The sequence below is a fragment of the Dama dama genome, chromosome 14 (assembly GCF_033118175.1).
Source record: "Dama dama isolate Ldn47 chromosome 14, ASM3311817v1, whole genome shotgun sequence".
NCBI lineage: Eukaryota > Metazoa > Chordata > Mammalia > Artiodactyla > Cervidae > Dama > Dama dama.
Genome location: NC_083694.1, coordinates 22,048,433 through 22,062,605, shown reverse-complemented (window position 1 = coordinate 22,062,605; position 14,173 = coordinate 22,048,433). Strand labels below are relative to the sequence as shown.

Below are 14,173 nucleotides of genomic sequence, written 5' to 3'. Positions count from 1 at the left end.
TGGAAAAGGCCCTGATGCTGGGAAAGATTGAAGGCAGGAAGAGAAAGGGACAACAGAGGATGAGAGGGTTGGATGGCATCCTCGACTCAATGGTCATGAGTTTGAGCAAACTCTGGGAGGTAGTGAAAGACAGGGAAGCCTGGCATGCTGCAGTCCATGGGATCACAAAGAGTCAGACAAGACTGAGGGACTGAACAATAACAAAGTTAGTGATCTACTAATTCACAAAGCAGAATAACTCACTAAAAATACTTGAGAAGACATAAAAGCTTGAACGGACTTTTACAAAGAAAATCTAGGCAGTTTAACTGGAAAGTTTCACTAATGATCAAAGAATAAAAACTATCAAATATAAATAGAAAAAAATTTAATTGTCATTTAAAATAGGACAAAGAGATAAGATGTCTCGGACTCAATCTAACAAGAGATGTACAATTCTATTATAGAGAAAATTATGAAATTTTGCTAAAGAAATAAAATAAGACACAAATAAGGGAGAAAAGATAACACATTCATGGATAGGGAGGCTATCGACAATAAAGATGATAACTGTGTGAGACCTATCATTTATAAGGGCCTGCTATGAATCAGGAACTCTTTAAATAAATACATAAATTCATTTCAATTTTCTCTAAATGGAGCCTCAAATTCAATGCAATTCCAATCAAAATCCCAAAAGGATTTTACAGGGAATTTGACAAGCTGATTCTAAAATTTGTAGGAAGCAATTCCTTGGCAGTCCAGTGGTTGGGACTCTGCACTTTCACTGCAGTGGGAATGGGTTTGATCCCTGGTTGGAGAACCAAGATCCTGCCTGCCACACAGTGAGGCCAAAAAAATAAAATAAAAACAATAACAATGTCCCATTGATTAAAAAATAAAATAAAGTATGAAGTCCAAAGATGGTCAAGATACTTGAAAGATAAAATAATGAGGAGACTCATCTTACTCGATATCAAGATATAAAGTTAAAGAAATTAAGACAGTGATGGATAGGATCAGGAATGGATACAGAATCCAGTGCAAAGGACAGAGAGCTCAGAAAATAACTGATACTTCCTAAAGAAGCAAGTGGCTCAGTGGTAAAGAAGCAGCAGATGCAGGTTCAATCCCTGGGTCAGGAAGATCCCCTGGACACGGAAATGGCAACCCACTCCAGTATTCCTGCCTGGGAAATCCCATGGACAAAGGAGCCTGGCGGGCTGCAGTCCATGGGGTTGCAAGAGTCGGACATTACTTTGAGCCTGGACAACAACAACAAACATCTTAAGATGCCACAATGCAGGTGGCATTATAGATCACTGAAAAACAAATGGGTTGTTCAGTAAAATATTGGAACACTTGATAACTGTATAAGAAAATCAAACCGAATTTCCACCTCAAATCACTATCAAAAATAAACTCTAAAAAATAAATAAATAAACTCTAGATGCAGAAACATAAGTGAAAAAGGCAAAATTTCAATAGTTTGAGAAAAAGAATAGTAGGAGAATTTTTTATAACTTTGAAATGGAGTATATTTATTAAGACACAAAAAAAGGGCTAATTCCCCCCAAAAGATTAATTAATTTGAATATCATAAAATGTAAAATGTCTATTTTTTAGAAGATACCATAAAAAAGATCAAAAAAATAAATCACAAAGCAGGATTTTGCATCTCTTATAATTGACCAAAGATCTGGTCCAACCTAAAGAACTCCCCATCAATAGGGAAAACTTGGGCATGAAACATAAAAAATAATTTCATAGACAAAAAGAACACAAGGAACCAATAACTATAAAGAAAAAATATTTAGCCTCCAGATTTCAATGAAATGCCTAGGAATGCAAATTAAAACTACAAAGAGATACCACCTAATTCATTTTAAAGATACCTGCAGAATTAAAAATATAAGAAAAGCCAGATGATGAGGACTGGTAACAAATCTAATTGATGAGGACACGGGGCAATGAACCCTTACTCTGGTGAGGTATAAATTGGTACAATTTTGGGAACCTATTAGGCATTTCCTTATCAAAATTAACATGCAGATACCCAATGACTCAGTAATTCTATTCCTAAATTAATGCTCTAAAGAATTAAAGATATGTACAAAAGCATTTTTAGGACATTTTTCATATTAGAAAAAAACTGCAAAATGACATGAGTTAATGGAGAAGAGCATAAAGAAGTTGTAGCAAAGTCATATAGTGGAAACTATACAGCAGTGAAAAAACTCAACTACAGCTTCCAGCCACAAGGCACAGATTAATCTTACAACGTTGAAAAGAACAGGCAGCTACAGAAAAATACATATTGTGTAATGACATTTTATAAACTTGAAGCAAAACTTAACCATATATTATCTAGGAGCACATCCATATATAAAAAGAAGAGTAGCAGGAACCAGGAAAAAAAGAAATTGGGGACCCTGGTTTCTCTGAGGGGCAGGACATCATGAAGGTACTTGAAATAAATCTATTCATGTTGTATTTCCTAAGTTGGGTATGGTGCTACAGGTGTTTGTTTCAATGTCGTGTTTTATAACTTACATATGCTTTATGTAGGGCTTCCCTGATAGCTCCGTTGGTAAAAAAAAAATCTGCCTGCAATGCAGGAAGGAGACCCTGGTTCGATTTCTGGGTCGGGAAGATTCGCTGGAGAAGGGATAGGCTACCCTCTCCAGTATTCTTGGGCTTCCCTTGTGGCTCAGCTGGTAAAGAATCCATCTGCAATGCTGGAGACCTGGGTTCAATCCCTGAGTTGGGAAGATCCCTTGGAGAAGGGAAAGGCTACCCACTCCAGTATTCACACCTTGAGAATTCCACGGACTGTGTAGTCCATGGGGTCACAAAGAGTCGGACACAACTGAGCGACTTTCATTTTCATACTTTATGTAGATTCCTCACATATCAAATATTTAATTATATTATATTGTGAGTAGTCAATATATCTCATAACGGAATGAAACCCAGCTAGAGAAATTTCTTCTTCAAAGGAAACTATTACTTCAGTTATAAAGAAAAAAAAAACTTCTGTTGGACTGTCCAGGTTTGAAGTCATTTCTTTCTCCCACCTGAAAATACGTTTAGACTTTTTAGACATCAATCGTTCATAAATCCTTATAATAATTAAGAAGCCCTACTGCTCTACAATCGCTCTCAAAAAATAAAATAACACCATACAGGGTGAACAGGGAAAGCTGATTAAAGAAACTAACAATGAAAGTTAATCAAATCCATGACACTACATCCCTGTCTCTATGGCTGTGTTAAGGAATCTCCTTCACCTTTTCTGAGCTTGGTCTCCTCATTTGTAAAGTGTACTGATATCTGCCTCATAAACTTACTGAGATAATTAACTGAAATACTACAGTCAATGAATGATTGCTTCAGGCTTTCAAAACTGTAGAACCTGGAGTGATGGGTTTCAGTTCAGACACTGCTAATAAAAGCACACTGTGAGGGTACAGCGGGCATTCTGAGGCTCTCCAATTTCCACATGCTGAGAATTCTCAGGTGGTTACAAACGGAGCACCTATGACAAATGTCTAAGCCTCTAGGACGCCCTGCTAGCACAGGACAAGACCTTGAAAAGTCATGCAACTGGATGGCCCTGCAAGGGTCCCACAGACTGAAAGGAAACCCGGGCTTGAGGTGCATGTCTGGCCAGAGGTCAAATCTCAAACCTCCTGATGGAGGTACCTAAGTCTCAATCTGAGGCCTCAGGGGCCACGGAGTCAGCAGGAAAAGCCTCAGCATCCGTATCATTCAACCCAGAGATACAGGCGGGAACGTCTCCACTAATGAACGCCCTTGTCTGCCTGGCAATTCTGAATAGAAGTCCATCCTATGTGAACAAAAGGAGACAAATCCTAAAAACTGGCCCTCTGTATCCTCTCTATATTTGTATTACTTTTTCTATTTTTAATGCTTTGATATCTTGGGACTTGGTGATGCTGAAGGAACGCCCCCTTCCAGGGCTAACCAATTCAGAGAGATAATAAAACACTGGGCTTTCATATGCAAACCAGCCAATCCAAAGTCCTCACTCCAACCACCTCCCCCATTGCATTTTACACTCTGGCCACAGTCCCCTGCTCTAATCACCAGGGTCAGATACCAGACAACCAAGGACAGCCTCTGTGCCGCAGGACCAATTTTCCCAGAGCCTGCAGAAAGCAGAATAAAGACTCTTGGAGGTTCCCCTGCACCCTCTGCCTCCTGGCAGACTCCGGTATTTCCCCATGTGGTCCTGCATGGTTTCTATGTGGCCTCTGGTTTCTAAGCATGTGTGAATATAAAAAAAACCTTCTTTCTTCATGACAGTCATTTCTGTGTCTGCATGTCTTGCCATATCTGATGAAAGCAAATCTAAATATCCATAACGCAGTATTCTATTTCACCCACTCACACTTGACCACTGGCTTGATCCCAAAGTAGACTAGACTTCTCTTAAATATTTCTGTACCAGTCTCATCATCTACTGGACAAAGTGTAGCCAGGTGGAGCACAGGGAGAGCCTAGATGGAAATGAGTCCTGGTACAGGTCCCCGGAGCCCCAGAGCAGAGCACCTGCAGTCATGGAGCTTGTTTGAAGAATGCAGCTTGGTCGGCAAAACCAGCTGGTCCATGCCTGGAGCCCTGAGGATCAGGCGGTCGTCCTCAGAGGTGATGGAGATCAACACAAGGCGAGGCTCCTGCCGGCCAGTCACCATGTGTCCGTCTTCCTTTATCACCAGCCAAAACCTGCCAAGGAACCAACAAGGGCACATTCAGAAAAGCCTTTGCCACCCACTCCAAAGCTCCCCTCTAGCCTTCTATTTCATCGAAACCGTCCCTCTCTGGGACTTCCCTGGTGGTCCAGAGGCTGAGACTTCAAGCTCCTAATGCAAAAGACCTGGGTTCGATCCCTAGTCAGGGAACTAGATCGCACACGCCGCAACTAAGAGTTCGCATGCAGTGACTAAAGATCCCAGGTGCTGCAACTAAGACTCGGAGCAACCAAATGAACATTAAAAACAAAACAAAACAAAACTCCCTCTGCCCCCACTCAGAACCCAACAATTTCTAGACAATATCCAAGTCTAGCCAAATTCTTCCGGTCCAAGAGATGGTGCTACCCCCGACCCCAAAAGGAGTTTGTTTGGTACAAGGAACACTGGGAAAGAGCATCTGGCCAATGTATGAAAATCCCCAGTCCCCAGAATCCTGGTGAGGCTGGTGTAGGGACCTCCTCATACATTGCTCACTTTGGGCCTTTATTTTGGTCCGAGACTTCCCCTGGTTAAAGCAAAAGGTCTTCCAGGTCTTTCTGCTGTGGAACAAGAGGGCACTGACCAAATGACGGCTGGTCCAGGGGGACTGAAGCTCTAGACAAAGGTCTTGAATGTGTGTGACTCCAGTGGATGCAAACCAGCCTCTGCTGGGTTTACCTTGCTGGGACACGTGGACCTTGATCAGGAAACCCGTAAACAGCCTTTCTTCTTCATGCACACATTAAAACTTACATAACATTATAAACCAATGCCGTGTCTGTGTGTGTGTACTCAGTCACTCAGTTGTGTCCAATTCTTTGAGACCCCATGGACCATTTTTAAAAAGAAAGAAAATGTGGTATGTCTATATGGTGGAATATTATTTAGCCATAAAAAGAAGGAAATTCTGCAATTTTTGACAACATCTATGAAATTTGAGGGTATTAATAGTAAGTGAAGCAAGTCTGACAGAGAAAGATAAATACTGTATAATCTCACCTTTAAGTGAAATCTAATAAGCTGGGAATTGCTGGAAACAGAAAGTAGGGCACTTCCCTGACAATCCAGTGGCTAAGACTCCACTTTCCCAATGTGAGGGGCCCAGGTTTGCTCACTGGTAGGGGAACCAGATCCCACTTGCCGCAGCTAAGACCTGGTGCAGCCAAATAAGTAAATATTTTAAAAAGAAAGTAACGGAGAGGAGATTGGTGGCTGCCGTGGGCTGGGGGTGGGGGAAATATGTGACCACCTTCAGGTGGTCAAAGGGTATAAACTTTGAGCTCTAAGGGGAAAAGATGTCTGTAATGTATATTATGACATCTACAGTTAATAATACAGTATTTACACCTGAAAATTGTTAAGAGAGAAACTCTCAAATGCTCTCATGATAACAAGAGCAACAAAATGGAAATTATGTGTAGTGAAGGATGTGTTCATTAGCCTTATTACGGCAATCATTTCACAATATATGTGTATACACCTGAAACTTACTCAATGTTATATTTCAGTTATCTCAGTAAAGCTGGAGAAAAAAAATGACTTAACGCAAATCATGTGTTAGATAAGAATTCACCTTCTACACAGTCCCCACCCCACCCCCAGTTCTGGGCTCAGCTTTCACACTCTGTGTATCACATCCAGGGAGAGAGTGGGGTGCAGAGTGAGCTGAAGAATGGAATGTTAGGCTGGTTATGCTCTTATCTATAGGAATGCATATACTGATATTTTGGGTTATACCACACATATGATGTGATTACTAAGTGTGCCGCCCCTTGGGAAAATGAGTTTCAACATCACTGTTTTAGACAGAACAAGAGCAGTGGGTGAGGAACTCTGCAGACTCGGATGAGTGAACCACCACTGAAAGCTGAGGCCTCCCACACGTGAGCAGGATAAAAAGGACAGCCCCTGCTGGAATGAGGGAGACACTTCAAAATATGCCTGGAACCAGACAGAATGGTGAGATAACCTGGTGAGGCAGGTCTCTGCCCTCTCTGCCTCTGGCAGAGAGTCTCCTCTCTGGAACCTCCCCTTCAGACAGCCTATCCCTGTCCAAGTGCTGGAGAACCTGCCTCCAAGCCGGCAGACCCGGGCTGGATCCCGAACCCAGCTCCCTGGCACGCGTGCCGCGTGCCACCGCGGTGGCAGTGGCGATGGTGACAGAGCAAAGGCATTTTGGGAATTGCTGTGGCTACTCTCCCGGGAGCTGAGGATGCTGGGCAGTACTAGGTTCCCGGCCCTCTGAGGAGGCCTCCTATTTTTTTTTCCCAGGCATCTTTGGCTTTCAGGTTTCCCTAGCCCATTCACCTGCAGGGTGAGAGTGGGTTCTGTGACCCAGGGCTTTCCTGCCTACCTTGTCACAGCCCTGAGATGCTGGGAAAGACTGAGGGCAGGAGGAGAAGGGGGCAACAGAGACTGAAGTGATTGGATGGCATCAGTGACTCAACGGACATGAGTTTGAGCAAACTCCAAGGGATGGTGAAGGACAGGGAAGCCTGGTGTGCTACAGTCCATGGCGTTGCAAAGAGTCAGGCACCATTTGGCAGCTGAACAACAACAATTCCCTCAGGGCTGGGCCCTGTTCCTTATTTCCAGCTTCATCCTTGCACACAGAGTCCTGGGTGGCCCTGCTCTGATGAACCCCACCAAAGCCTGCACCTGAACTTCCAACATGGCCCATCCTGCTCTGAAACGAGCCTCCCTCTGAGAGCCCCACATGACCAGGCTTATCCAGACAGGAGTCACACACCCCCACGGACCATTATTTCTAAAAGTCAGCCCTTCCCTGGGCCAAGTCTTCTCACCTCCCATCTTTCTCTTCATTTGAAACCCTGCAGTCAAGCGTCACCCTCAGCTTATTATATAATCACCTGGGTGTTAATCCCTGGGAGAAGGCAGAAGTGGTGGCTGGAAGTTCTGTGCTAACTTGCAATGGACGGAGCAAGAGGCAACTTGCAAGCAGCCTGACACGGGCAGGACAATCACAACAGAGGATGCAAAGTGCTGTCAACAACACACATCAAGCCACCCCCGCTACCCTGCAGCCGGAGTGATGCTATTTTTCACCTCTGGCACACAAATGATGCCCAGGAGTGAATAATGACCTCTGCTCTGCCAGACGGGCAAGAAAGGATCTGTCTGCAGTGTGGATTTGATCATGACGCACTTCTCCTCACCTGCAACCCTGAAAGCCAGCACCTTCCTTTTACACAGAAAACATGAGTGTGTGTGCGTGAAGAGCATTTCAGAGCCCAGAACTAAGTCTCCAAAGGAACAGCGATGCCCTGAACGACCCACAGCAGTGTTCAGGGAGCAGAGCACAAGACAGATGGAAAGTGTCATTTCTAAACGGACAGACTGGCCTGGGAAGCGGGAAGGACTGAGCCAGCAAAGGCAGGAAAACAGGAGCCCCACCACAAGAGGGAATAGTCCGTGCAGAAGAAATGAAGGGCTGGCTTCGTAAAGGGCTGGGGTGGATTTATCAATGGGTGAGACATACAGTCAAGGAGGACAGCCCAGAATCTGCGCCAAGCAGCCAGTGTCAGCGTTTTGCTGGACAGTCTTGAAACCAGCTCAAAGCTCAGGGCGCTCAGGCCCAGAGCTCACAGATACGTTAAAGGCTTTGACTAGAACAGCTCTAGAAATTCAAGGCCCAGAGCACTTATAAAGGAAGCACTCAGCATCTGAGAACAGTTCCAAAGACACGGGTTCAAAGTGGAAATAAATCAAGGCGGCCTTTTCCTACCTTCGTAGACTCTTCGTAGTTTCATGATGGAAATCTCAAGTTGGGAGAATAACAGCGTTATAGCAAAGTTCTTTCCAGTTTGTTTTCCAGTTTCAGTTATCGCTTCATAAATAAAATATAGATTAGACAGGGACTTGGAGATCATCAAATTCAACCTCTTTAGCCAATGAAAAACAAGCTCGGAAGAGGTTAAGTGACTTCTCTGGAGGTCTCCTGAGACTTGGTGTGATCCTTGCCCTTGTAAATCACATACTGGCTTCACAGCAAGGGCATGAATGTTGCCCTCAGAGATCTGAGTTCAAATCCCTCCAGCATATAGTGGTCTTGTTGTTGTAGGAGACAGATGGGCTCCAGGTTAAATAGTTACAACTGGCCTCCTGTTTGCATTTCACAGGGGCCCAAAGAAGTGGGCTTCAGGCTGGATACTTACAACTGTTAGCATTTTCTGAGAGAAGAGATAGGTGGGCTCCTGCTCATTAAGAGGGCTGCCTACACCCTTTCTCTCCACCTTGGTAATAATAAACTTTGTATCAGCATTTACAATTTCTACCTCTGTGATAAGTGTGTTTTTCACTGGGGGCAAAGATCCAGGGGAAAAATAGCTTCTAGCCTCCAGCCCTTGCTGGCCTGGTGGCTAAGATCCTTGATTCTCATCCAGGCTACCCAGGTTCAATTCCTGGGCAGGGAATTAAGATTTCACTTTACTGCCGCCTCACCGAGATCACTGTGATCTCAGGTAAGATACTCATCCTTTCTGATACCATTTCTTTATTTGCAAAGTGGACACAATATCTAGCCCGCAAGATTGCTATGAGGCTTAAATTACATTATCTGTTGAAAGGTCTTAGTTCAGTGTCTGCTAAGTATGAACCACTGAATAAAAGTATTCCATTGCTTTCCCCTGCCTCACCTCAGTCTCCACACCACGCTATCCCATCTCAAGCATATATTGTTCAAAACAAGGGAACGCCGATACAGTTCCATCTACTTTCAGATGTCCACAGAGGCAGAAAAGCAAAGGAAAAATATTATCTTTCCATGGAAGCCAGTCACAGCAAAGTAGTGGCAACATGCAGTGGGAAACAATAGTTATTCCTGATGAAAAGCAGACACACAGGCAAGCACTGAATCTCTGTGAAATAGCATCAGTGCTTCAAGTGAAGAAGGAAGCACAAGTGCTTTTTCTCTGGATGTGCGGCATGAGAATTTATGTCTTCACTCTGGCTCAAGTCCTCCCAGCAATCAGGAGGCTTTTCTAATCCTTCACACTTGAGGAGCTGTTTAGCTCAGATTCTTCTTAATGGTTCCAGAGAAAACCCTCTAATGATAGCATCAGAATCACCTGGGGAGACTTTCACACCTGAGAAGTGGAGTATTTCCTGCCATATCAGCAAACAAGGATGTCACGTGAGTGCTAAGTCATCATGTCCGGCTCTTTGCGACCCTATGGACTCTAGCAGACCAGGCTCCTCTGTCCAGGGGATTCTCCAGCCAAGAATATTGGAGTGGGTTGTCTGCCCTTTTCTAGGGGATCTTCCCAACCCAGGAATGGAACCCGTATCTCTTACATCTCCTGTATTGGCAGGTAGGTTCTTTATCAGTCAGCAGCAATTTCAGCCCTCCATTGCGAGCTGGTGAACCCTGAGGGAACTCGAAGAATACCCGCCACTCCCTTGGTGAGCCCTGAGAAACTCAGGGTGTGAAAATAGGATGCTGGCCCCAGATAGGTATGGTGCATATCAGAGGAATGATTTCAGTGAGCTCAGACGCTTGCATCTTCCCATAATAGAAAAGCGCTAAATTCCTTAACGTGGGATATCTAGTTTTTTTTAATTTACAAAAAACTTTTGACAATCGGACTGACTACCTGCCCTCTGTTGCAAAACTCCTATATAACCTGGCTCCTCTCTTCTGCCTCTTCAGAGCAGTTCTCTCAGGGTCACTTGAGATGCTATCTCCTGGGTTTGAGGTCCTAAAAATTCCCGCCAAATAGAACTCAACTTAGAACTCAACTTGTAGGTTGTGACTATTTTTTAAGTCGACACACCCTACACAAGCTTGTTTCACTCCTACTCCATAGGCCTGGGATGGGAAACTGAGGATATTACAGTCTTAAAAAACTCTCCAGGGACTTCCCTGGTGGTACAGTGGATAGGAATCCACCTGCCAATGCAGAGGCCAAGGGTTCGTTCCAGCCCTGGTCCAGGAAGATTCCGCAGGGTGCAGAGCAACTGAAGTCCATGTGCCACAACTGCTGAGCCTGCACACCCAGAGCCTGCGCTCCTCAAGAGAAGGCATCACAACGAAAACCCTACATACAGCAAGGAAGGGCAGCCCCGCTCACCGTAACTAGAGAAAGCGCGTGTAGGAAGGAAGACCCCAGCACAGCCAAAAATAAATAACTCTCCAGGATTAAACATCTGGGTGAAAGGGGTGGAAAATCCCCTGTGAGCTTCACACAACACTTTCCTAAAACAACCGGAAGTTTTTCCATGCCGTGGGAGCCCACATTTCTTTAAGGGAAGAGCAATCTTCAGCAAAGAGAGAATACACGCATCCCGGGAGTGAGCTCAGGACAGCAGACATCCTCCGCTAGAAGGCTCCCGCAACCACCAATCTGCAAACCTCCCTCCTCTAGACACAGGACCACAGCTAACCCATCCCAGCCAGACAGCAAAGCATCTTCATCCTAAGGAAGCAAAAAAGGAGGTTCCGTTCTTCCTTGATCACTCTTTCTAGGGTTTGGAATCCTCCCCTGTCTCAACTACCGATCGGCACATGGCAAGGGACTGGCCATCTCGCTCTACAAGGATTAAACCACATGCTGCTGCAGCTGCTGACCTTCAACACCTCCTGAAAGGGGTTCAGGGTGGAGAGCGGAAATGAGGCGCTCTGGGAAAAACTGAGAACACAGGTCCTCAGATGGTTAGACGTTTTCAGGAGCCAATGTTGTGAGCCCAATTTTTGTATCTCCTCATATTTGGAGAAGCACTAAAATCCTTGAAGGTGATGACTGTTCCTCATGACAAGCAAAGCTTCATGAGACTAGTAGAAATCTTCTGGAAAAATATGGGCTTGATTGCATGTATTCCCTCTTCCCGAAATCACATGCATACTGACCTTTCCCCCCTGTCTCTTTGGAACAGTTTCTCAGAGCAATCTGAGGTTCTGGCTCCTGGGCAGCAGTCCTCATTTTGCCCCAAGTAAAACTTAACACTCACATTGTGCATTTTTTTTTTTAAGTTGACATTTGCCAAGATGGCCTTCCCCTTATGCAGCTGCACCATTCTGTGTCCACGAGTATGTCTGCGGGCTCACCTCTGGGGGGAGAAAAACGACAGGGCACCTTTTCTGAGGCAGGAGGATGAAATTCTGATGTGTCAGGTCCTATGTAGGTCAGGACTTTACCTAAAGTTCTTCGCTGAAGACCACTCTGCCTCTGGGGGAGGGGACACACTATTCTTTTAGTGGCAAGTATTACACGCACGGCCCACCTGCCATCTCCTCTCCCCAACAGAAGACTGCCCTCTGCTCATTATGTATTACAGTGGCTCAGGGCCCCAACCTCCAGCATGTCTCAGGAACCTTCGCCGGGGATTGGAAATGGTGAGGGACCAGCCCTGGCAAGGCCAATATGCTTGAACAAGCATTGGTTTCAGCATTGCTCCCGTCTACCCACGAGTGCCAAGAACATTTTATTTTTCTCCTATTGTGTTCATACTAAGAGTCAGAAAATTTAGAACAGCAGCCTTGGAGATAAGCAATCAGACCCCATGTTTTTATAGAGCCTCTCCTCCAGGGAGGGACAGAGACTTTGTAAGCAAGCAGGACCCTGTGGGAATTTTCCAGGACACTCCCTCCCCCATCTCTGCTTTAGGTCCTCTCTGAAGTACCCTGTTGTTCAGTGGCTAAGTACAGACTCTTTGCAAATCCATGGACTACAGCACACCTAGATAACAGTATTTGATACATATTTCCTGGGCTGTTTTACAGATATAAAAACCTCACTAAATGGAAGATGTTAACTACTAGATGACTATGAGTACACAGCTCCAAGCCTCCTGGAGCCTGAGGAATGATAACATTAACTCCTGTGACCCTCCCACGATACTTCACTGTAAGCCAGTCAAGAGAATTGTGCAGGATCTTATTTCTGACCCTGCAACACCCCCTCACCTGGCGTTAAAAATGCTCAGTCAGGGGACTTCCCTGGTGGTTCAGTGGCTGGGACTCTGATCCCAGTGCAGGGGCCGGGGTCTGATCACTGGTCAGGGAGCTGGATCCCACGTGCTGCAACTAGTAGTTCACAGGTCACAGCCAGAGATCCCAGTGCAGACCAACAAATAAATAAAGATAAATTAAAAAAAAAAAAAAAAGCTTTGTCAAAACCTTTCCAGGAGAGGTTTGGGGGAGGCCTGTGACACCAGTCTCCTTGCATGGCCCTGCAATCAAGTTTTCTCTGCTCCAAACTCCAGCCTTTTGCGTTGTCTGGCCTCACCGAGCCCTACAGGTACAGAAACTCGCAGCTAACAGCTGCAATCCACTAGCTTTCCAAATCTGAACCAGACAAGAACTTGACCTTTACAGCTACAAGATCAGAGGCAGATGACCCAACAAGCAGCCCAGGAAAGCCACGCGGCAAACCTCTGTTCTCCTTCCCCCGGGACAAGCCCCAGCTCCCCCAACCCGCCCCCTCCCCGGCAGGTCCCGCGCTGTTCCCGCGCCCGGCCCTACCTGTCCCGCAGGTGGCCGCTGCGCAGCCCCAGGGCAGTGCACTCGGCCGCGTCCACCGACACGCCCTTGCAGGACTTGACCGGGTAGATCCACAGCTCGCTCACCGTGCCCACCTGCTGCAGCCGCCGGCGCCGACCGGGCCGCGCGCGGCGCCAGGCGACGGCTCCCAGCGCCACCGCGGCCAGTCCCAGGGCGGCCACCCCCAGCCAGCGGGGCCCAGGCGGCGCGGGGAGGCCCGGGCGGGCCAGAGCCGAGGAGCCGGCGGCGCCCATGACCCAGCGATCGCGGGCGGCGGCCTGAGTGCACACGGGGCAGCTTTGGAGTGAGGAGGGCGCTGGTCGCTCAGGCCTCCGGGCGAGAGGGCGGAGCCAGAGCTGGTCCAGTCACCAGCCCTGGCACTCTCCGCGCGCCGAGGCGGCGGGCCTGGCTGTGCGCAAGGAGGGGACCCCTAACTGCGGCGTCGAGGACCCGGCGGTAACCGAGGGACAGGAGACAGAGCGGGCCGGGATGCTCAGACGCCCCTGGGGGAAGCAGGGATCAGGAAACCGAAGCCGGAGGCCTGGCTGCCCACTCTCTCTCTCTGACCGGTCACTGTCGCTTTATTGCTCCGTCTTCCTGGTGGCCTGCGACGCAACCCCTCACCCGCCCACATTCCACCCGCTCTCCACGGCCTCTTGGCTTCCTGCACACGGCCCACTTAACTGCGTGACTGGAGCCCAGCGAACAGGGAAAGCGGACGTCGAAGGGAGCATTTTAAACGTTTAGCAGCTCCTACTGGCAGATGGCTCTGAGAACTGCAGAACTTTGGACCCATAACCCGCTCCGTGGAAACGTCTGTGCTGTGGGTAAACGCCACCATGGCTTCTTGCTGCATACGGCTAAGCCCCGAGGATGACCCCAGCTTCTAGTTCAAATGCCTACTTGAGAAAACTCACTGCTGCCAGGAGGTTTCAGTGTT

General features: G+C 46.7%; 1 protein-coding gene across 1 annotated transcript in view; it reads right to left on the bottom strand.

Moving 5' to 3' along the window:
* The window catches only part of MTARC2 (mitochondrial amidoxime reducing component 2), a 38,398-nt gene extending 24,561 nt beyond the window's left edge, over positions 1–13,837 (bottom strand). Inside the window, exons 1-2 of the mRNA XM_061160074.1 lie at positions 13,216–13,837; positions 4,555–4,728 (exon numbers count right to left, since the gene is read on the bottom strand). Of these exons, the coding sequence (XP_061016057.1) occupies positions 4,555–4,728; positions 13,216–13,487 (446 nt within the window). The 5' untranslated portion in view covers positions 13,488–13,837. The remainder of the gene's footprint in view (positions 1–4,554; positions 4,729–13,215) is intronic.
* Between the last annotated feature and the right edge of the window lie 336 nt (positions 13,838–14,173).